The sequence below is a fragment of the Vicugna pacos genome, chromosome 2, assembly GCF_048564905.1.
Source record: "Vicugna pacos chromosome 2, VicPac4, whole genome shotgun sequence".
Lineage (NCBI taxonomy): Eukaryota > Metazoa > Chordata > Mammalia > Artiodactyla > Camelidae > Vicugna > Vicugna pacos.
The window spans coordinates 68338004-68362572 of NC_132988.1; the positions used below are offsets into that span (position 1 = coordinate 68338004).

Below are 24569 nucleotides of genomic sequence, written 5' to 3' on the forward strand. Positions count from 1 at the left end.
CTCCTATACAACAGAATGAGTTTCTAGAAATAAGCATAATTGTAGCAAACAATATAATGCTATCAAGCACTTCAATTACTTTTAATATTTGTTAGTGCTGTGGGAAACATTGAATCTCACTATGTAAAAGTTGTCCTTGGAATTTCTGAGTCAGAACAATCATCATGCAGTTGTTCAACAAATATCTGAATACCTGTTATGGGTCAGACACCCTTCCAGGGACTGAGGATGAAGTGAACAAAACAGTTTCTGCTCTAATGAAGCTATATTCTAGTGATGGAAGGTCACTATAAAACAAATGTTTATGAATAACACTAAAAAGAATAAATAACTAAAGAATAAAACAAATAGATCAGTTAGGAGACAGGGACACCTGCTTTGCAGAGAATTTCAATAGGGTGATATGACATGAGTTGCTGCTCCAGACCGGGTAATGGTCTGGGAACACCCTTTTGAGGGTGAGTCTTAAAATGAACAATGAGAAGGGGTCAGCCCGTTAGTGACCATAGAGAGCTCATTCCAGGAACAGGGAACAGATACAAAGGCCTCAGGGCAGGAATCAATTCAACATGTTCAATATTCAGAAAGAAAGCTGGCATGGCTGGAGCTTGGTGAACAAGGACCAGAGTGAGAAACAGCGAAGTGAGAGAACAAAACAAGGGTCAGATCATTGAGGGCTTGATAGGTGGAAGGAAAGAAGAACTGGAGTGGGAGGTAAATGAAGAAAAAGAGTAACTGGATGGAAGAAGGCAAGCAGAAAAGAGAAGGAAGACAAGGTCGCAAATATTTTGAGCGATGAAACATCACTGCTATCAGAAAGCATACAATCTTGAGAAGGAGGTAAAGTTTTATTGTAAAGGAATGGAAAACAAGACAATCTGCAGAATTCTGGGGGAGAACTAAGGCAGACGGGCCGGGGCTACTAGGCTCCCTTGATGGGACACTCAGAAGAGTGAATGACCACAGCAGGGGCTTGGCGAGATGTCTGAGGAGAAAGCAAGCAGTCAGGCAAAGACACTAAGCTTAAATCAAGCTCCTAGAACTCTAAGATTTTAATTAAAATAGATGTGTTCATTTCTGGAAAGTTATAGGACAGAAACCAGATTGGGGCCAAACTCTGACTGCAGTTCCAAAAAGTAGAAAGATACGGGGATGTGTATTCACAAAGAGCCAGAACACATATAAATACTACAGAGGTTCAGTAGAAAAAGGAACCATTTCAAGTCAGGGGACAAAGGAGTGGCTTTCAGAGGTGGGTGTGGTCTTGCCCAGACCTCGCCAGGCTGCACTGGAGAAGGCAAGCTCCCCTTGCCACCCCTGCGGCCCGCACTGAAGGGAGTCACAGGGAGTCACAGGCGGGCGCCGTCCTGCAGCCCAAGCCCAGCTGTGTGCTGGGTCCTCAATTACTCTGAAACTTATGTGACGTCTTTCTGAGCAAAAACCTTTCTGAAAAGTGATTTCCATTTTCATTAAAAATATCTGTATTGTCACCTTGTTTTCATTTCCGTTGATTGTTATGCACTGTTCCTTGCTTGTGTTGAACAAAAGTACCCGAGCTTGTGGATCTTTTAATTACTTGTGACTCACGTACGCTGTGGCAGTAAGGTATCCGTTTGTACACTTACCCTCATCAAATATGCAAAGATATATATTGGGGGGGGAGGAATCAGGTTTATTTACTTATTTAATGGAAACTTATTTATTTCCCTTTGGGGAAAGGAAGAATTATATATTACTTTATTTTTCTCACTACCTCTATTCCTGAACAAACTACTCCTGGAAATTATACTTTATAGTCATAATTCACATGCACATACCTACAAATCTTAAATATTATAAAATTAGACTCATTTAATTAAGCCAGAGCCATAGTGGACATGTGATAACTAATATCCAGTAATATACACTATTAAACAGAAGGGGGCACTTTAGCAAGTCTCATAGAAGTTAAAAGTAAACACTCTGTAGCAGAAGAGGTTTGATTAAGAGCTTGCTTATTCTCTGTATTTACTACACAGGCTACTCATGAAGTAATTGTTGGAGTCACAAAACCTATTACCTTCACTGAGATGAGATGCATTGTTCAAACTCAACAATATATTAAAATATTCACTTTCATCATTTATTATTTTTATCTGTTAATTATCCTTGGAATTGTGCTAGTCTCTCTTCTCTGGTTAGGCAGCTTGGTGCTTTAGACAGGCTACTTGATTAAGAACCAATAATAATAATAAAATAAATTTGGTTGAGGGAGGTTATAGCTCAGTGGTAAAGTGCCTGCTTAGCATGCACAAGGTCCTGGGTTCAATCCCTAGTACCTCCATTAAAAAAAAAAAAACTACATAAATGAGTAAATAAATAAATAAACACAATTACCCCTCCAAAAAAGAAAAAACAATTTTTTAACTAAAAAATAAAATTAAAAAAATAATCAAAATACATGCATACTAGCCACAATTCTGGCGATCTTTTGACAGTGGTGAAAAAAAGTCATTTCTATGAAGTCAGAAACCATGTCTGTTTTACTAACACTAATTTCTCAGTGTCCACCAAGGACATGGACTATAGATGGTGCACAGTAAGTATCTGTTGTATGAATAATTGAATGGATGAGGTCACCAACCTTCTGTGACCTCAGGTTTCTCACTGAAACGTGGCAGTGATATATGCATCCTGCCTACCTTGGTACGTAATTAGAAGTTCCTGGGAAAGTATAATTCACAAGCAAGCAATTTATTTTTATTATAAACAGTGTGAAAATTCAAAGTCAGCTCTCTTGGTGTACAGAATCTACTTCACAATGGTTCTCTGTGAGCCTCCTAATCAATTTTCAGGTTAGCTGAACAAAAAGCAAGCAGAGGTAACATTTTGCAAGGACTAAGTTATAAGCCATTCTTGTTGCTGCTTCATTATTTATATTACTGGAACAGAGCAAAGACATGGATAATTTCAAGGGTACATAATCCAACAGTTATATGTACTTGGCATTGATATCTGTTTTGTGCTTTTATTTGAATAAAGGGGTGTCTGGTGTCATGGTAATTGAACTAAAACAAAATAACAAAGCCAATGACAATATCTGGTTCAGAATTTTCTCATCTTTAAGATTCCTCTGCTTAATGTCCCAGCACCTTAATCCATGCAGGCTGACATTGCTCAGTCACCTTTTTTTTCTCCCCTGAATGAAGGAATCCATTTATTTAACAAACGTCAGTGGACTATCTACTGGGTGACTGACATGGGATAGAAAAATAAGTTCAACACAGTTGAGACACAGACAATATTCACACTATGATGTGAAAAGACTTAAACTAGAGCCCCTTGCTATGCTCCTTTCTACTCAGAGATACCTTGGCCTCCAGTGACACAGGGAATTGGATGCTATCAGATAGAAAAGGGTAGCCTACTTTTTTTTTCCACTTCAGTTCCAATTGCTCTTCTTAAGAATATTTAAGAAATGGAAAATAAAAGCAAAAAGGAAACAAGGATGGAAATCTCCTTCGAACTGCCTTCAGATTTGAGGAATGCAGCTAGGTGAAACGGTTCATTTTCAGAGTAATTTCCACATCGACTCTATTTGAGCTCTGTAGTACAGATCTTAACGTTTTCAGTGGTTGGCCGTGACAACTTTCTGGCTCACTCAGGGGGTTAGTTGTCTAAGACCCTGGACAATGCAATAAGAAATCTCAGAAGACTGAGAGCTTATGATGTACTAAACCTAATTTGACAATATTTAGACTAAAACAAGGTCAATCCTTGTATATACAGCATCAGGCAATTCTGAGCCATCTACCTAGTTCACCCACTCAACTAACCTACTGGATTTTCCAGGCAATAACTGGTTAGATTAACCACCTAGCTCTAGTAAAATCTGCATCAACATCTGGGGTGATCTACTTTACGAATCTAGAGAGACAACTCTTCTAAATCTTGGGAAGGTACCTTTCTAACAGATATATCGTCCTCATGGTAGCTTCTCTGCTGTAGTAAAGAGAAGGGTCTTGTTATCTTAACTACTTTTTTGTTTCTGTGGTTTTTTTGACCAGATAACAAATGGTATAATCACTTCAGTATTGATGAGCCATGCAAATTCTAAGCGTCTCATTCTACTAAAAAAGACAAATTCATCAAAAGGCAGTAACTTTGCTTTCCTGCGTGATAAAGCCACCATTACTTATTCAAGATTAATTAGCCAAAGGACTCTTCACAGTGGGAATTCAGCGCTAATACCTTGTCACAACAGTTGTGATTAGACATTTATTAGAGTGGGGTCAATGCTAATAACAAAGGAAAACAGGACAAACACAAAACTGACTTGATGAAGAGAATTTAAATAACAATGACGTGCAGATAGTAACACCGACTTGTATTTTGAATGCCAAAATCATATTTTAGCAAAAGAGGATTTTTTAAAACATGAAACATTCACTCTCCATCATCTTTAAAATCCGGCCCATCATGCTTCATATTTGTTGAATTATTTTTTTCAAGCCACATAATCACATGGAGACATACATGTCAAAGACATATAGAAATTTAACAACTTTTTAGAATTTTATTCTACAGGAAGAAGGTGATATATCGGTGTTTTTAGGGTTGAATCTAAATGAAATCAGTTCATATTTACTCAGTCCAGCATGGAAGAACTAAAGAATCTTTACTGCCCCTAACTAGGTTTTGAATTTTTATCTTTTAGACATGCCTTATGTCTAATAATTTTGTGTTTTGATCTTGAAGTAAAAATAATCACCCATTAATATTTGAATAAAGTCTTTTAAAGTTACTCTATTAGGGTATCAATTTTAAGGATGGTAAAAGAAGGAGTAGAGCAAAATTATTCTAGAGGAGTTAGTCATAACCAAAGCAGAAGCCAGGAGTGACCACAGGGAAACGATCCTCAGAGGGTAATTTAACGACATTACTGAAATTGTGGGAATCCATATACCACCTAGATGATTAGGAAAGGGGTTGTTAGCTAAGCCATTGTCTGAAACCCACTGAATCACTGGTCCCTTTGAAAAATGATTGGTTCTCCTTTTCTAAAGATGGGGTTTTAAAATCTAAGACAAGCTCCAAACAGCAGAGCTGAAAGACAAAAAGGACACAGACCTCGAATGAGTCTAGATTTCTCTTCAAAGGTAAAGGAGGGAGGTAAGATACCAAATCTTTGCTTTCATAATTTTAAGAACACAAGTCAGTCAACTCCGCAGGATAAACTACCCAAGGTCACCCTCAATGCTTGTGTAGGTCACTGATTTGAACTAAGCCAGGCATTTTCACATCTGGAGGACAAGAGATGACATAATCCTATGAGTTGCACTATAAATAAATATTACAGCTTAATTTTATAACCTCTTTCCCTGAACTAGTAAAATATTGATTCAGTTGCTTAGTTTTAATATGTTTTAATGTTATTAGACTTTTAACTAGAAACTGTGTGGTACTGAACTGCTATTGTCAGATCTTTACTGTAGTTTTTTTACTACTACATTAAATAGACATTAAAATTGCTTTTATAATAAGGATCTAGTTCATTGATCCCAGTCATGGGCTTCCCATGGGCCAAAGGACCCACTCCCTTCAGTGTAGAACAAACAGCACAGGGGATGAGACCATCTTGTTCATAAGTTCATTTAACTACATCACGTGCCACCAAATGAGTCATTTGGGCAAGCTGAAAGGACAAGCAAACAACTCTGGTTTTTATAAACAGCTGCTCTGAGAAAAAGAATGAGTGATATTTATTTATATTTATAAATGTGCCTTTTTTATTTTAAAATCCTAGTATGTAAGTAAATACTGTAGAATTCACTCAACTACTCTTCTGATTGAACAATACCAACTAATTATTGTTATCATGATTTTTACGTAGACAATCTTTTTAAAGCTAAATTTCACAACTTATTTTTTAGATATTTCATCTGAAAATGAAAACTATAATTCTTCTTGGGATACTGGGAGCCACAATGTCAGCCCCGGTAAGTGATTTCATGGTAAAACTGAAGTCATTGTGTAAAACCCATGGCAAATCACTCTTTTACCATTTCTGGGTTTTGTTTGTTTCTTTGGTTTTTTAGCTTATCCCACAGCGTCTTATGTCTGCAAGCAACAGCAATGAGGTTAGTATAAATACTTAAAACAATGACCCCTGGTTTTTTGTTTGTTTGTTTTATGAAAGCCCAGTGGGGATGAGATAAAAGCCTTCCACTGATTTATATTTCAGTTCTGCCCACCAGCCCTTATATCTAAATGCATTTCCAGTCATCATGTTTGTTTTGTACACCAGGTTATTTCTAGAATATTATTTTGCCTCCCTTGTTGGATTGCAAGTTTCTTAAAGGCAGAGACAGAGTCTTGCATATCTTTTAGCTCTAATAGCATCAATATGGGATATATAGGAGTTCAAAAGTTCAAATGACTAACTAAACCACTGGCATGAGCTAAAGTTGTGCAATCTCACATACAGCAGGGGAGAGGTAGTTAAAGCCTAACCTCTAATCACAGTATAAGCTTAGGGAGAAAACATCTCACCTCCAACAGGAAACTATGCCCAGCCAGCTCTGACTTGTGTGATGTTTGTAGCAAACATTGTTCTTAATCATTTCAGCATGTGTAGTAATCTTGTTTTCATATTTTTCTTCCTTTTCTAGTTACTACTGAATCTTAATAATGCTCAGCTTCAGCCACTACAGCTTCAGGTACCCCAACCTCAATAATTATTTCAAGAATATTTTTCTCCTGCTCATTTCTTATGGTACCTGGTATGAGAGCAGAGTGTTTTCTGATTCCATTTCTGAAATCTCAATTTTTAAATCTATGAGTTTGTTCTATATATTTGCATTACCATCTGTTTAAAGACTAAAGTAAAAATTATCATCTGATTAACATTTATTTATTGAGAACTTCGTATATGCCAGGCACAGACTCTCACAACTATGAAATAGTTAAATTTACCAGTTTACACAAAGTCATACTCAGCTAACTGGTTTAAAAAAAAAAAAAGATTTGACACCAATCTGGCAACTACAAAAACTGCACCCTTTATCCACCTGATTCTGCTCCATATTCTTCATCATGTCCACTGGGGATTCAGCATTGTTCATGCTATTTGCTGGCTCATAATGTGCCAAGATGCTGTCCTTTTTTATAATGTAGCAATGGAAATATAGATATTATTTAGGTTCTGTTTCTTTCTTGCTCAAGACTGATTTTAAATTCTTTTTGAAATGAAAGAGAAGTGCTTCCTTTCTTTCTTTTGTGTCCTCTCAGAGCCCGTTTAATTCCTGGATCCCTCCTTTCCCCGAGACACTGCAACAGCAGCAGCAGGCTCCAATTCCAGGACTCTCCCAATTCTCATTATCAACTCTAGACCGGTTTGCTGGACTGTTCCCGAATCAGATACCCTTCCCAGGACAGGTCATTTTCGCTCCAGGAACCCAGGCAGGACAGCTGGACCCCTCACAGCCTCAGACACCACCACAGACCCAACAGGGCCCTAATGAGGTAAGTCGGGCCTCTTCCATCTCGTTACCCCGAGGAGAGATAATGCACATTGAATGTGAAAAATGAATATGAATCAGCTTTGCAATAAGACAGGAGTTACTGAGCAAGAATTCTTTCTCATAATATGTTTCTACCATCACTGGAAGTACTTCCTCATCTTTCTGATTTCTGACATGAAAAAATGCCATGTAAATCAGCTCTTCTAGGTCACAGCCATGAATCAAAAGTGTTAAAGCATGCTTTGGAAAAGAAAATTAGGAAACTTGCATCTTTAAAAAAAAACAGAATTAGCATTAATGATGGTACATGTAATAGATGACCTTTTGTCATCATCAAAGTCTGCAGATTATATATTTATATGACTAGGTCTGAAGAAAACAGCTCTGGAATTTTAGATTAAAAAGTCAAGTATAACTTTTTACCATTCCTTTTTTGGCAGGTTATGCCCTCTGTGTTCACCTTCAGAATGCCTCAAGAGCCAGCACAGGTAAATGAAAGGAATACCATCGCCCCTGTAGAGAGATGGTTGCCTACACTCTCCATGGAATGCTTTCTTTTACATTTGTAGCCTTGACCCCTATAGCAGGGCTATAAAACCCACACAATGCTATCACTGTCTGGATACTACCATTGCTGGGCTGGCATCAATTTGTTAATCTTAGGCTCACTTAATAGCTCCCAAAGGAAGGCCAGCTGAGAATCTCCAGGACCCCAGAGTTTCCAGGACATTACTGGGTTGGGAATTAAGGAGCTCACTAAGCCTGAGGTTCTGTCCTCTCTGCACCTAAAGCTCTGGCATTTTGGCATTTGGGAAAAACTAGAAAAATGCTATGAGCTAACTTTGCCCAACTCTAAACTTTGTTTCAGGGAAAGATGCATTAAACTGATAAAATATGATATGATGTAGAGAGAGTTATGAAATTCTGCTCAAAACATTCCCAGGTTTTTATATATTTTCAGTTTAACTCCAAATGGTGGTGATTTCCATTTAATAAGAGAATCTTTTTAAATGAATTATTAAAGTAATATGGAAAAGCCTCTCAAGATCAGGCTAAACAATTTTATAATATCCTGGATTCAAAGATATAGGAATATAGATAAATTATATCACTCACCAGCGAATATTGACCATTTCATAAAAAGTTACACCACTTGGCTCTGGTATGATCATAATTATGTAATTTTGTCCATTCCTATTACAAAACAAAAGTTACCTCTAGACATTATCTCATTCTATGCCACAGCATTTACAGAGTTAGATACCCGACAAGTGGAATGCCTTAATTTTAAGGATGAAGAAGCCAGTGTTAATGAGATTAAGCTCCCAATCCTGATGCAAATAAACAGCTGAGTTGGAATGTAATTCTTCACCCCTCCTTTAACCACTAAACCAGTGGCTCCCCACCCTAGCTTTGCATTAGAATCTCTGGTGACGATCTCGAAAATTACAAATATCTGGATCCTGCCCACACCTAATGAATCAAAACCCCATGAGCAGACCGCAAATATGATTATCTGTTAAAATGTTCAATCAGTGATTTTGAGTCTTAGCCAGGATTAAGAACTGCTGCATGAAATACACCTCTTCTTAAATCATAGTTATTGTTTTTTAACTCATATTCAACATAGTCTCTTATTAAATCATACGAGGAAACAAAACCCCATGCATGTACAACAAAACCGTTTTCTTTAAACACATATGCATATACAGACACACACACACATAAGTGGATGCCAATACATGATAATGTGAGTGGTGAAACTGTGGGTGATTCTATTTGTTCCTTGTCTATTTCTGTTTTTTCCAAATATTCTATGATGCATATGGATTGCTTTAATCAAATGGCAGTTATTGAAGGCAATATGTTCTTGACCATTTATTATGGTAGTACTTCTAATACCATGTCCTGCAGAATGAAGATTCTAAAAAAAATGTAGGGACAATGTTGCATAGGCTAGCTTCTTCTTAGATATTTACAAAGAATATACGTATATGAATTTTGTATATAAAGTCCAAGGTGCTCTTTTTAAAAGCCCGTTATTTAGTTGAATCTACTACTTCCTAATGTGTTTGACCAAGTAACCTTGAAACAAAGCCCAGTGTCATGTGCAACACAAATTTCTTCTAAAGTTTGGGAAGGACTCTTTATGTGTTCTTTTGTTCACAGAATTACTAAATATAAATCAGTTTTAAAATACTAACATTAGAAGACTTAAAAAAAAAAAAAAGGCCTGCGTTGATCTAAAGGAAGCTCCTCTGTACTCTCCTGTTTACAAACAGATGTTTCAATACTACCCAGTTTACGTGCTCCTGCCCTGGGAACAACCTCAACAAACAGCCGCCTGGTCCCCTCCGCAAACAGGACAGCAGCTATTCGAGGAGCAGGTATTTCAAGTGTTTGATTTTAATATGACTAGTTCCACCTGAGAATAAAGAATATACGGTACATTTTCAGAGGAGGGAATATCTGATTATGCTTAGTGCAAAAACTCAACAGCTTGAACTGGTCATAAAAGGATATTGTGCTTCCCCTTACAGTGACACTAATTTGGAAATATACTCCAAGGCTGAATTTTGAAAGAACAAAGTCACTGAACAGATGTCAATAAAATCAGAGGCCAAAAGCTGACTCATATTAGAAAATGAAGTTTTATAACTTTTAAAAATCTACCAGCATCCCTTTTGTCATATATCCATGTAGCCATTATTTTTTTAAAAATAGCTGCCAAGATTAAAGGGCACTTATGAGCACTAGATATTGAAATACAATTAGATAACATTATATTGAGTTTCGTGGACATGCAAGAAATTGGTAGAATTCTAATATAAATTCAGGTGGCTCATACATAGCTAGATTTCTTTCTAAAAAATTTATCATTGCTTAAAACTTGCCAAATCAACTAGAGAAAATTGAAAACTAAGCTTTAAATGGCTGGTAGAAGTACTTCCAATGAAGTCATGTTAATTTAAAGAGGAAGGGAGAGGTTTAATCTAGAAATCATATGGTGTTAAAAGGATATAACCTAGAACTTAAAAAAAACTTTTAGTATAATATAAATACATAGATAAAATTCTAAGTAATCAGTTATCACAAAATTACGACAGAATCATAAGAACAAATCTAATGCATTTTTCAAAATTCTGACAGATGCCATTCTATACTGAATTCGGATATATTCCACAGCAAGCAGAACCTGTAAGTAAATGCATACTTTTCCTTAAAAGTAAAAATTAATTTTTGAGATGACTTGCTTCCTAAACTGTTAAATCTGTCAGTGCTCTTCAGTCAAAACCCACCGGTAACACACCTCTCACTGGACAGAGCTGGATTTACCCACTCACTGTAACAGGGGAGAACACACACCATGGGGAACCATGGGGTCTTCACAGGAAGGTACTGAAATGACTTCTCAGAGGGTCTGGGCTTGTGTCAGGTGATATTGGGGAGAATTCAAGGAGTCATGGCTCACTTTGGATTAGGTGTTCTCAGGAAGTGGGGTAGTTCTATGATTTGGGTAATCTACCTATTCGTACCTAGAAGGTCAGAACAATGGAGCGAGGCAACGGCCGTGACTGGTAAAGAAGCAGTTCTCCAGATTAGCCAGGACCTGAGGATGCCTGGTATTTTTGTGCCTTGCACAGGGACCTGGCTTTAGACAAGGTTACACAGTGGTGTTGTTTTGGTCGCACTTTGTCATGCTTAGAGGTGACCTGGTCTGATGTTCGTGTTGGGTTGGATTTTTTAACAATACAACAGGGGAGCACCAGGGCCTGGCAGTGAGCGTCAGACCAGCTCCTGACGACGCAGAAGCAGAGCTGCTGGGTCAGGCCAGTTTCTCACTGTGAGGAGCTGCTTTTCTCTTTCTCAAATCTAAGTTATTGTTTTCATTTTGAAGAAACTAATTGAAGAAGTCGGGAAGTGTTAACTGCATTGGGTGCAAAACAACATATTTTATAGATTCATAATTTAGACTTTTTTAAATTCCCCAATTTTTCAGGTTAGACCAGGAGGACAGCAGCAACCAGTCTTTGATCCCTTCCTAGGCACAGCTTCTGAACCCGCTGTGATGGTATGTTTCTTTACCACAACTTGCTAGCTACTCGAAGTCAGCAACTGACAGCCTACGGGCTCTTGCCCTCTTGTTCATTTCGATGAAAATATTATTATTCCATCAACAACTATTACTCTTTCCCTTGTAATCTCTTGCCACTCAAGATTCAATTTGCTCAGTCCATCAGATATTTATCGAGGAGCTACTACATGCCAGATGCTTTCCATAGGTACACTCATTTAAAATCTGGTATTAAGAGATGTCCATGTTTACTGGTATATATTCATAGTCTTTCTAAAAGATAGATTATAATCTAGAAAATTAATAAACGTATTTATTTCTTAAGTAAAGTCTTGGCTTTGCATCTCACTCCTTTTGCTTTATACTCCTTGTGCATGGAACCTGTGACCACTTTATTTTCTTTCTCACCCACTATAGCCAGCAGGAAGAGTGTTACCGAATTTACAAAAAGAAATGATAAACTTTAAGCATGCCAATGCAGGAATTGTCATTCCTTCAACTTCACAAAAACCCAGCACAAGTGTTTTTACTTCTGCTATAGACCCAACTATTACTCCAGAGCTCATGAAAAAGAAGGTAATCAAAGATTCATTTTACATAAGAAATTGGTGTCTAATAGAAAATATAAAGTTAGTGCTTAATTTACAGGACTTAGTCACAGAAATAATGACAGCATAAATGATATAGTAGAATTTATCCTTTGAATAGGAAGGCTAATAATTGTTTACTAATAATTCACTAGTCAGAATATAATTTAATTTTGATTTAATAAAAACTTCCTATGAATATCCTTTTCCTCACTAGGCCAAGACTGATAACCTAAAGGAACCGTAAGATGTTCTAATCATTCAAAGTTTGAGGTAGGTATTTGCCAAGAGGCATTCATTATGTATCATGACATATCCTAAATCACAAAAAAAAAAAAAAGTCAAGGGAACTAATGAAAAGATCTACAACAAAATGAAAAAAAAATCCAAGTCAGTGCTTATATATTCCTATAAAGCTAATAATAATTATGATATTTTAGCAATTTTCTAAAAATCAGAAACTTTTGAGGATCTTATCTGCTTATGCCATAAACCGGGCATAAACTCTGAAAACACAAATAGTACATGTTCTAAGTCCATGTAAAAGACATTCTACAGGCATCAAATACAAAGTCAGTTCTCCCAAATCACCGCTTCACTTTGCAAGCTACAAGTTGTAACAGTGCCAAAACATTTGTATCGGATTAGCATGAAATAAAGTCTCAAAATGATAAAAAAAAAAAGTCGCACAATCACATGGAAATTTGAAATTCTGTATTTTATATCAAATATAACTTTAATTGACTCCCTTTCCTCATGGGCTTAGTTGGCTGTGAGGCTAGTGGGTGTTTGATTAAAAAAAAGCAGGCTGGGATGACAACAAGAAGCAAAAAATACACATGAAAAAGCAAACAATTTGGCCTGAAAGGGAAAAGTAAACGGCAAAGGTTTTTGAAATCCCCTCCCTGCGACCTGTGAGTCTCTTCTGATTCCTCCTTCTATGAAAATGAATACTCGGCTTTCTTCAGATTAAAAAAAGTCTACAAAAATGCAACCAGAAATGAATAGCATGAACACCTGTTTAGAAAAGTCTCTCTACAATGCACTATTTTGTCCAGTGCAAACCAATTCAAACTACCTAATCAGAAGTACTAAAGAGATTTTATATGTAAAGTGTGGCCTTCACTCTGTGTGGCATCAATGCCAGAAGGAGTTTTCTATTTCATTTTAAGCAACTTAGAAAATATCTGGGAAATTTTACAGAAAACAGTCTAATGGTATTAAAATGCTCTTCTATTTTGTTTTTCAGAGAACAAGATGTGGCAGTGCCTTGGATATCATTTGAGGCTATTTGCTTCCCCAATGCTAATATCAGTTCTTTGAAAAACAGAAAATAGTTTGTCTCTTCTCCTGAATGCCTTTCTACTTACACTCTTTCAATAAGTCATAGGAAAATAATACAATTATTTAGTAAGCCTTATCTTTACAAAATTATATTTCTTTTTAAATATACTTTCATTGCATAATCTGGAAAGCAACAACAATGAGAATAAAGCTAATATCACTGAATGAGTTGTATAACTGCAATTAATAAAGGAAGGTGCTGGAAAATGGTGGCCTCAATAAGAATAAAGATATCCTATGGTTGGATTTATAAGTGTGGTGACTGAGACTGATGAACTAAAGTACATACTTAGCTTTGACATACAACTTCATTATTTCCCCCAGGCCCATTCAGCAGATTCCTTCTGATGCACTCTCCATTCGAATCAGAATTATTTGGTGGCAGATATCATTAAGCGCATGCTGTCAATATGGCCTAGCTACATGGAGAGATGGCTGTCATCACCCAAAAGGATAGGTCCTCAGGAAGATGTACACTGGTTTGGGGAAGCAACATCCTGTACAAAATAGGACACGGATTTTGGATTTCATCAGATGTGGCTTTCAATCTGGCTTGGAAACTTCAGCAAGTCCCTTGCACTGAGTCTCAATCTTCCCAGATGTAAAACAGACATAGCAATATCTATCTTTTCAAAATCTCTGAAAGAGCTACATGAAATAATACATGTAAGATACATGGCTCATACAAAGTACAGTTGACTCTTGAACAACACGGATTTGAACAGCGGGGGTCTAGCTATAAGTGGATTTTTATTTTCAATAAATACCTACAACCATACTACACGATCTGTGGCTGGTTGAATCCTCAGATGTGGAACCACGGATATGGAGTGCCGATTGAAAATTTATAAATGGATTTTTGACTATGTGGGGGTCAGTACCCCTAACCCCCACCTTGTTCACAGGTCAACTCAGAAAATGTTAATTTTCCCCCATTTACTTGTGGTAGTACTATGGAAGTACTTAATGTATTTTCTCAGCTTTGGAACTTCAGCTGAAATTCTGAAAAGACAGGAAAATTGACATTCAGTACACTTCACATATTTGTATGTAGATGTGTGTTGATGTGTGTGAGTGTATGTGTATGAAAAGAAAAATGAATGAGTGGGCAAATGAATGAATGAATAAATACGTATTAGGTGGTTTCAAACAAATTTAATTAGTATTTTAGGCTTTAAATTTGATCACAATTCCTAGAGTCTTATCTTTTTCCAGCATTTAGTAATGTTCTGACTCTGGAAACTGCTACTTACCCAATGGAAGGGTAATCCAATAATCACCTATTCTACCTTCATTTTATACTTTATCCTATTTTCCCTAAATTGGTTGGGTGAGTGAAAGTAATTCTGGGTGATTGACAGACTTCTTAATATTGGACATGATTTGGGGAATTGTACAAGATATCTGATAAAATGCAAGTATTCAGCATGTAGGAACATTGTGTTCTGAAATTCCACGAGTTTGTGAGGTCATTGAAAATTATATAAGGTAATTCATGCTGAGTGTTTAGAATACATTCTGGAATATAGCAAGTTTTTTGACTTTTCTCATTAACGAGGAGGAGAAAAGGGATGGTCAGAGACTAAAGAAGAGAAATGGGCACAGCACAGCTATTCTATTTGACGGTTCAATGAAGAGAAGCAGAACTTAGGAAAAACTGCAAAACTCTAAGCATCATGCTATAATCAAGTCAAGAGTTTGACAATATTAGGAGTTACAATAATAAAGGCTTTAAAAAATACACAAATGTTATCAATACATGAACATATAAACACATTAAAGGGCTAAATTCTACATAAATAAAGTAATGCAAGGATAAACATTAAGAAGTTACTTCAAGAAAATGTTTTGATAAAACATAAATATTGAGCTAAGCATGCTGTATTTTTTTACTTTATTCCAGGCAATATTAAAAAGACCTTATTACTCTGGATGTTTTTAACAAATCCAATTTAGTGACTCAGCTTAAAAAATAAATTCCCTAATCTCAGACTATTCAGGATCCAATCTGCTTCAGGAAGCTGTTAAGTCTTGTTAAGGTATTCCTGAGCAACAACTATGTTTGAAAACATGCATACTATAATCACCATCAGTGAAATAGTCTACGTTTTCAAACTACTTTATACAGAAGCTTTAAACACTATCATTTTTGTTACCAAAGTTAGGAAGACAAGAAGGTACGCTTTAAAGAAATATCACTGCAATACATGCAAAGAACTGTATTTTATTGTGTTGATTTTAATCCTAGCATCTCAACTTCCCCATCCCAGGCCAGTGAAAGAAAGGCAAAGCAGAAAAAGCACCTCAATTTTGAACAAATCTGACCAGAAAACTCCTATGCAGAATAATTTCCCTAGAATCAGTTTTGCTTACATTTGGTAATCCACACTGTAGCCTCAAAACTTTCCCTACCAACCTTCTCACTGAGTGCTTCCTATCTAATGTATTATGAGAGCATTAGTTCAGGACAGACATATGGAATCCATGTATGATCTCACCCCCAAAATTGCACCCATGACCAATCCATCATCACAGTCTAGTAACACTTTTAAATGCATAGAGTTTAAGTGTGTAGTTTGATGGGTTTGAGTTACATATACATATAAATGTACGTACCTACGCCTATCAAGACACAGAACATTTCCATCACCTCCGCAAAGTCCCCTCCTCTTTTCCAGTCAATCTAGTCTCCCCATTCTCATGACAGGTTACTACTTAAAAAAATAAAATTTCTATCAACGTATATTAATTTTGCCTATTCTGGAGCTCCATATAAAGTAGATCATACATTGTGTATTCTTTTGTGCCACCTTATTTTACTCAATATAATACTTTTGTGAATCCATGTCGTTGCCTAAATTGTGTGCTACATTGTACGAAGGTACTACAGTTTCTTTTAACTATTCTCCTATTGAGGAACATTTGGGTTGCTTCTAATTATTGGCCGCTTAGCATAAAGCTGCTATGAAGCTCCTGTACAAGTCTTTTTGTAAACATACGTTTTCATTGCTGTTGAGTAAATACCAAAACGTGGAGATAAAGCATAGGGTAAGTTTATTATAAGTAACTTCTAAGTAGTTTCCTATGTGACTGTACCATTTTATACTCTGATCAGTAATATGAATTCTAGTTCCTCCACCTTCTGGCCAACATTTAGAATTGTCTTTATATACATATATGGCAATTATATATATATAAATATATATATATATAATCATTTTCATGAATTCCTCTTCTGTCAAATGTCCTTTCAAAATTAGCCTTCACAAAGTTTGACCTCTACCCTCTCTTCTCCCTCCCTTTCAAAAATCAACACATGAACATTTCTATTGTTGTGACTTTAATAAACACTTATAAGTAATCACTGACTTCTAAATCTATATCTCAACCTAACACATTAAATAGTTAAGTTTATATCTACTCTATCATATAGTTCAGAATTCTATGTCTTTTTAATTTTAGCTATTTAACAAGTAACAAGTATGACGATGCATCTCATGGCTTTAATCTGCGTTTTCCTGATGACTAATAATATGTGTTTTTTTCTACACTTCTGGCCACTTGTATATCTTTATTTTTGAAAATTACATTCAAGCATTTCATTTATCTTCATATGACTGAGTTTTAAGAGGTTTTTATGTGTTCTGGATTATGTAATTTGTCAAATAAATATTATTGTGAACACTTGTCCCAGTCTGGAGCTTGTCTTTTCACTTCATAGTGCGGTTTCTGAAGAGCAGAATTTTTTATTTTGGTGCAGTTCAATTGTCAGTTTTTGGAGATTAGTGTCTTGTGTACTAGTAAAGAAATGTTCACCTAACCCAAAGTAATGAATATATTCTCCTATGTTTTCTTACAAAATTTTTAATGGTTTAGCTTTTACATTTAGATCTGTAGCCACTGATTTCTGTATAGTGTGAAGATACAGATCAAGGATAGTTCTTTCCACACAGATGCCTAGTTGATCCAGTGTCATTTGTTAAAAAGATTTGCCTTTTCTTACTGAATTGCCTTGGGATCTTTATTGAAAACCAATTGACTATGCATCTGCATCTATTTTTGGACTCTATTCCATTTAACTGCTTTTTTTAGTCTTTGCATTAATATTGCAGTCTTGATTACTATAGTGATGTCTTTTGTATTTCCACATAAATTTCAGAGTCAGTTTCTCAGTTTCTTCTCTGCTTGAGTTTTAATGGGATAGTACTGAATTTCTAGATCAGGAAAGATTTGGCATCTTAACCATGCTGAGTATTCCAATTCATGAATGTGGCATATACTTATTTAGGTTATTTCATATTTATCTCTGAAATGTTTTGTGGTTTTCAGTGAAGTGGTCTTGCAATATCTGTTAAACTTTTTTCTAAATATATTTATGTTTTTAAATTCCATTTATTTATTTTCCATTTTTTAGCACATAGAAATGCAGTTGATTTTTGTACATTGAGCTTGTATGCCATTATCCTGCTAAATACATTTATTAGGTTCCACATCTGCTTTGCAGATTCCATATTATTTTCCAGCTAAAAAAACACATTTTCTGGAAATAAAAATAATTCCACTTGTTTCTATTCATTCTGTACATCTTTAACTGTTTTTCTTGCCTTGTTACACTGATTAGGGTGTCCAGTGTAATGGTGATTAGAAGGCACAAAAGTGGATATACTTGCATTGTTTCCGATAGTAGGAAGAAAGCATTTATTATTTCACAGTTAAGTAAGATGTCAGCTTTACATTTCCCATAAATTACCTGTATGAGATTGTGGAATTTCACTTTTACTCCTAGTTTGATGAGAATTTTTATTATGAATGGATTTTGACTTTTGTTAAATAAATTATCTGCATTTACTGAAATAAAAACATGAATGATCCCTTTCATTTGGTTAATGTAGTAAATTATATTGTTTTACTTTTCAATGTTAAACACCTTTCAGTCCTGGGGAGAAAATGCCAATTTGTTATAATGTGATATCTTTTTAAAATATTACTGTATTCTGACATAAATCTTAGCAATGTTCTCCTAGGGCAGTCTACTCAGGCAATAGAAATAAAAGCAAAAATATTTTTTTTAAAAAAACCCAAAAAACAAAAACAAACAAAAAAAGAAATAAAAGCAAGAATAAACAAATGGAACCTAATTAAACTTATAAGCTTTTACACAGCAAAGGAAACCATGAAGAAAACAAAAATATAGCCTACAGAATGGTAGAAAATGTTTGCAAATGATACGACTGACAAGGGCTTAATTTCCATACAACTTAGTAACAAAAAAAAGAAACAACCCAATCCAAAAAGGACCTAAACAAGCAATTCTCCAATGAAGACATACAAATGGCCAATAAGCACATCAAAAAATGCTCAATATCACTAATTATCAGAGAAATGCAAGTCAAAACTACAATGAGATATCACCTCACACCAGTCAAGATAGCCATCATTCAAAAGTCCACAAATCATAAATGCTGGAGAGGGTGTGGAGAAAAGGGAACCCTTCTACACTGTTGGTGGGAATACAGTTTGGTGAAGCCATTAGGGAAAACAGTATGGAGAGTCCTCATAAAACTAAAATACAGACTTAACATATGATCCAGCAATCCCACTCCTGGGCATATAACCAGAGGTAACCTTAATTCAAAAAGATATATGCACCCCAATGTTCACAGCAGCACTATTTACAATAGCCAAGACATGGAAGCAACCTAAAAGTCTATTGACAGAGGACTGGATAAAGAAGTCATGGTACATTTATACAATGGAATACTACTCAGCCATAAATAAAGAATAAAATAATGCCATTTGCAGCAACATGGATGGACCTAGAGATTGTCATTCTAAGTGAAGTAAGGCAGAAAGAGGAAAATATCATGTGATACCACTCATATGTTGAATCTTTTTTTTAAAAAAGACACAAATGAATCTATTTATAAAACAGAAACAGACTTACAGACATAGAAGACAAACATGGTTACCAGGGGGAAAGGGATTGGGAATGGATAAACTGGGAGTTCAAGATTTGCAGATACTAACTACTATATATAAAATACATAAACAACAAGTTTATACTGTATAGCACAGGAAACTGTATTCAATATCTTACAGTAACCTATAATGAAAAAGAATATGAAAATGAATATATGTATTTATATGTTTAATTAATTTTTTTCTGAGTAATTCAGTTTGGAAAATTTTTACTGACATTCTTTGAATTCACTGATCTTTTCTTCCATTATATCCAGTCTGCTTGCTGATAATCTCATCCAATGAATTTTTTATTTCAGGATTTTAAAATTAAGTTCTGGGGTTTCCATTTGATTTTTTAACAATTTTCTTATCTTTCCAGAAATTTTCTAATATTTCACTCAATGCATTTATTAATCATATTCCTACAAATTCTTCAACATGTTTAATCTTACTTTAAAATTCTCTGTTGATTTCAATAGATTGTGGGTCTGTTCCTATTGACTGATTTTACTTTTGAGTATGGGTAACATTTCTTTGTATGATGGGTAGTTTTACATGTCAACTTGACTTGCAGCAGAGTGTCTAGATTAAACATTATTTCTGAGTTTGTCTGTGAAAGTGTTTCTGAATGAGATTAGCATTTGACTTTATGGACTCCACAGAGTAGATTGTTCTGTTCAATTTGGGTGGGCAGCATCCAATCCATTGACAGCCTGAATAGAACAACAGGCAGAAGAAAGATATTTTGTGGCTGGTCTAAAGGTTCCTTTGTCCAAATAAAACTGCATCATCTTTTTAAATATATTATTATTATTTAAAATATGTAAAATTAAGACTATCTTTTTAATATATTGTAGCCTTTTGTCCAAGCAGGCTAGAATGTAACCTCTTTCAATATAAAAATACTTTTTACAGTAACAGATTATAGCTAAATTCCCTACAGCCCTCTTATGATTCACTAAGTGGATTTTTTCTAATTCATTTCCTATTACTTGTATTGCGGTTAGGAACTGACTAACTCTGTATTCCAGTTACACAGATTTGTGATCTTTGATACCTAACTTCTAAGCCACCTTTTCCTCATCTGTAAAACAGGAACAATTGCATAGGTTGTCCCACAGGGCTATGGTGAATTTACACAATGTATTTCATGTAAAGCATCTGTCAGTTTCTAGCACATTAGCATTTTGACAATGTTACATGAATAAGGTAAAGCTAACAGAACATTTTTCTGATTATATGGCTCCTTCTGGATTTAGTATAATTAGAATCTTTATTAAACACAGAAAATGTCTTATATTCTTGATAATTCAATGATAAAAATTAAGGAGGAGAAGCTCGAAATTTTGGACCATGAACATGGAAGAAATCAGATAGGTACCTGAAGGATATACACAGTTCATGACTTTTGATTGTCATATACTGCCAAATAGAAAATGTCATTTTGTTTAAATTGTTAAAGTGATGAGGCAAACAGGGAAATAATGTTGTCATTGTTATTTTAATGCTGAGTGAATGAGTAGTTATAAAAGATTAATAGACTTATTTGAGTTAAGTAAATGGAGGGGCTTGATTCAGATCCTGGATGCAGGACTCTGCAGGCCACTTTCTTAAACTTTGCACGTGGAGCATCATCAGGGGAAATGGCTACTCAGGAGGAACCACGGGAAGTGTTCACAGAGCTCTGAGTAACAGAGAGGGCAGCCATGCTGTAAACCATGTATGGTATCAAAAAATGTGGTTTTATTCAAACATTTTTTTACAAGTGTAATAGTTCATAGGAAGGAGTCATTAATTTCTTAAGGTTTATTATTTAATGATTACTAGTTTGAAAAAAGTATTTATTTTGAAAAGAAAAGGGAAGTTTTGGAATGGGCTACGCAGTTGTTGATAATATATGTCAAAAAATGGCAACATGGGCTACGTAAGTTATTTGTAACATATCAAATATGGGAATTTCCATCATTTGAGCCTATGAAAAATAAAAAATTATTAATAGAATTTGGTATAAAATTCAAATTATCCTGACAAAATTATGTCTCATATGTATGAGGCACAGTCAATAAATGGGGATTCTCAGCTATTGAACTTTGGGCTTCAAGTTATAGTACAACTTACAAAAAACACCAGGAAATAGCCAAAGCAATTTCTGAAAAGTATTTAGTAAGCACATAGCTGGTGCCAGTGTAAGCCAGGTCTATTCCAGGGAACAGTATGGTGGACATGGGGCTGTCTGGCCATGACTCTGGCACTTGCTGGTTCAAATTCCAGGCTTGAGAACTCTATAACTGCTTTTCTTTTTAGCAGCTGAGGATCAAGTGTTCCATGGAGACTGAAAATTGACAACCACTCAGATTATAACATTGATACATAAGATTATAATTTTTCTCAGGAATCCAGAGTCACTAAAGTCAATTCTGGTTGAATGTAACATTTGCAGGGGCTTTGACAAGAATTCAGAGATTTATTTGTCTGTATCCATCCTCTTAGAAAATATAACAGACTTTTTAAAATAAAAATTCTTCTTTAGTATTGACATACATGCAAGTTTATTAATGGTTAGATCATTTCTCAAGATTTTCAAATCACAGAAAAGTGATAATGCTTAAAGAAAGTGTGTGTACTGAATTTCTACAAACTGTCTATTTCTAGTATATATCAAATTTGTACATATTACAAGATATGGAACATAAGATGTGGAACAAGATATTTCTGCTCCCTTATTGCAGTAATGGTGTTAATTCACTGCTAAGACTTCACATAGTGTGGCTTGAAATGTGTACTAATTCTAATATATTAACTAAGTAACTAACTAACATATTAAGCCCCTATCTGGTTCTAAATACTATGCAAGGTGCTTTCATATCTCTTTATATTAGGTGAGAAACCTAATTACCTGAGGAACCCTGAGGATGTGTGGCAAGAAGAGGTCTGATTTATGATGGTGGTCAAAGGGTACAAACTTCCAGTTATAAGATGAGTAAGTCCTAATCTAATTTATACCATGGTGACTATAGTCAACAGTACTGTGTTGTATACTTGAAAGTTGCTGACAGTTAGATCTTAAATGTTCTCACAACACAGAAACACACACACAAAACTAACCATGTGAGGTGACAGATGTGTTAACTAACCTTATTGTGGTAATCATTTCACAACAGAAACGTATATCAAACCATTACATTATACAGCTTAAACTTACCCAATGTCATATAACAAATTTGTCTCAATAAAGCTGGAAAAATACTATGTATTTAGAAAGTTGAATAAATAAAACTATCATTGTTCTTTAAACCTTGTTTCAGTTGTGTGTGTCAATGTTATGACATATCATGCATTTTTCCCTATGAGTTGCATTTTAAAAGGTTTAAAAGATTCTTTAGAAGAATGTGGGGAAGATGGGTTGGGGAGAGGAGAATATTGGACATAGGGAATCTAACTGAAACCACCGTTAACAGTCCAGAAGAGAAGGAAGAACTAAAATAAGGAAATGGCAATGAGGATGGAAGAGCCTGACTCCTGGAATACACAAGAAGGAGAAACTTAATTACTATTAGATGCCAAAGGGAAGGGCCAAGGGAAGGATAAGGTGGGTCTCAGATTCCAGCTTGGATGTGTGAGTGACTAAGGACCATCTGCTGAGGAACTAAACAAAAGTAAGGAGAGATTTGGAGGGAAAAATAATAATTTCAGTTTGAACTATACCCATCAGACATCTAAAGGGAATGTGAAGTTAGATAAAGACTTCAAGCTAACCGGGAACTATATTCAATATCTTGTAACAACCTTTAATGAAAAATAATATGGAAATGAATATACGCTTGAGTAGGACATTATGCTGTGCACCAGACTAACACATGAAACTGACAATACTTCAATTAAAAAAAAAAAGTCTTCAAGCTAAAGGTATAGGCTGGGGAGTCAGAAGTAGATTATATTATTCAGAGTAAGTATAAGCTAAAAGGTTAAGAGGTCATGTACGATGAATTGGAGAAAAAAGAATCAGCAAAGATTAAAGCTGCCATCAGAAACGTTGAAAAAGAACAAGAGAGAATGTATAAGAAGCCCAGGAAGAGACAACTAGTTTTCTGAATGGGAGTAGTCGCCACCATTAAATGCCCCCAAAATGTCAATATCCTGAAGACAGAAAAGCCTTTATGGTTTTCACAGTTAAGTGACAACTGGCAGCTTTTGTCAGAACAATTTCAGATAAGTATAAGAAACAGAAACACAGTTGTAAGGTAAAGAAGTGAATAGTACGTTATATATACATGCACACAAACACACATATACACACACATGCAGGCTCACACACACACACACACACAACCCGTTATCCTAGTCCTAAGGAAATCCGCTCTAACCCCAGCTTGGTCAAAATGAAAGCTAAAATACAACAACATACTAGTTTTAATAAATTAGGTTTCTAATGGAACAATGTTCTTTAAATCAGTGAGATAAACTGAATGTTCAGATACAGGCAAAGAAAGTTTAATGTTTCTATAATTTCGCACTGATTTTTCTAAACTTCTGCTATGGTGACAGTATAAAGCACTAGTTAAAGAGTATGGGTTTTGGAACCAAATTGCTGGTATTCGATATTCTCTGTCAGAGTACAAGTTATGATACTTTAGACCTGTTATTACTTCTCCACCTCTTTATCTATAAAATGGAGATGATGTTGATAATAGTGCTTTGCTCTTGGAGTTGGTTGTTCTGCAGATTAAATGAGGTAATACATACAAAGTGCTTACGTTTGTGCTTGAGCACTTAGAGCCCTCAATGAATGTTAGTTGTCACAATTTTTCTGAGTTCTCTTGAGAAAAATTCCTAGAAATTATAAAAGAAAGGAAGGGACATTGATGTATTGCTACAGCTTGGTTCATAAAAATTCTGTTGAAACAGAAACTGAACACATGTATGCAATATTTTTCAGGGCTTTTAAATAAATGATGAAAAGCCCAAGTTTTATGCATATATATTTAAAGTGATTCTTGAATTTTTTGAGGGCACTAGTTTTCAGTCCTATATTTGATGGATATACACCGTCTGTTGTGTTAAGTGCATCTTTAATTGAAAAACAGATTATTGTGTTTCATA

General features: G+C 35.3%; 3 protein-coding genes across 7 annotated transcripts in view; 1 reads left to right on the forward strand and 2 right to left on the reverse strand.

Moving 5' to 3' along the window:
• CSN2 (casein beta) overlaps positions 1-24569 on the reverse strand; it is a 161506-nt gene that overhangs the window by 114434 nt on the left and 22503 nt on the right. The gene's annotated exons all lie outside the window — the stretch shown is intronic.
• The window catches only part of JCHAIN (joining chain of multimeric IgA and IgM), a 409126-nt gene that overhangs the window by 88398 nt on the left and 296159 nt on the right, over positions 1-24569 (reverse strand). The window lies entirely within an intron of this gene.
• Positions 5928-12411, forward strand: ODAM (odontogenic, ameloblast associated). Of its 2 annotated transcripts, XM_006212503.4 has the most exons (10): positions 5928-5978; positions 6078-6119; positions 6651-6698; positions 7270-7503; positions 7943-7990; positions 9785-9889; positions 10653-10700; positions 11503-11574; positions 11995-12153; positions 12382-12411. In XM_006212503.4, the coding sequence occupies exons 1-10, from the start codon at positions 5928-5930 to the stop codon at positions 12409-12411; spliced, it is 837 nt and encodes a 278-aa protein (XP_006212565.1). The 2 variants fall into 2 exon arrangements, with proteins under 2 accessions (XP_006212565.1, XP_072829258.1); XM_072973157.1 differs by lacking the exon at positions 10653-10700.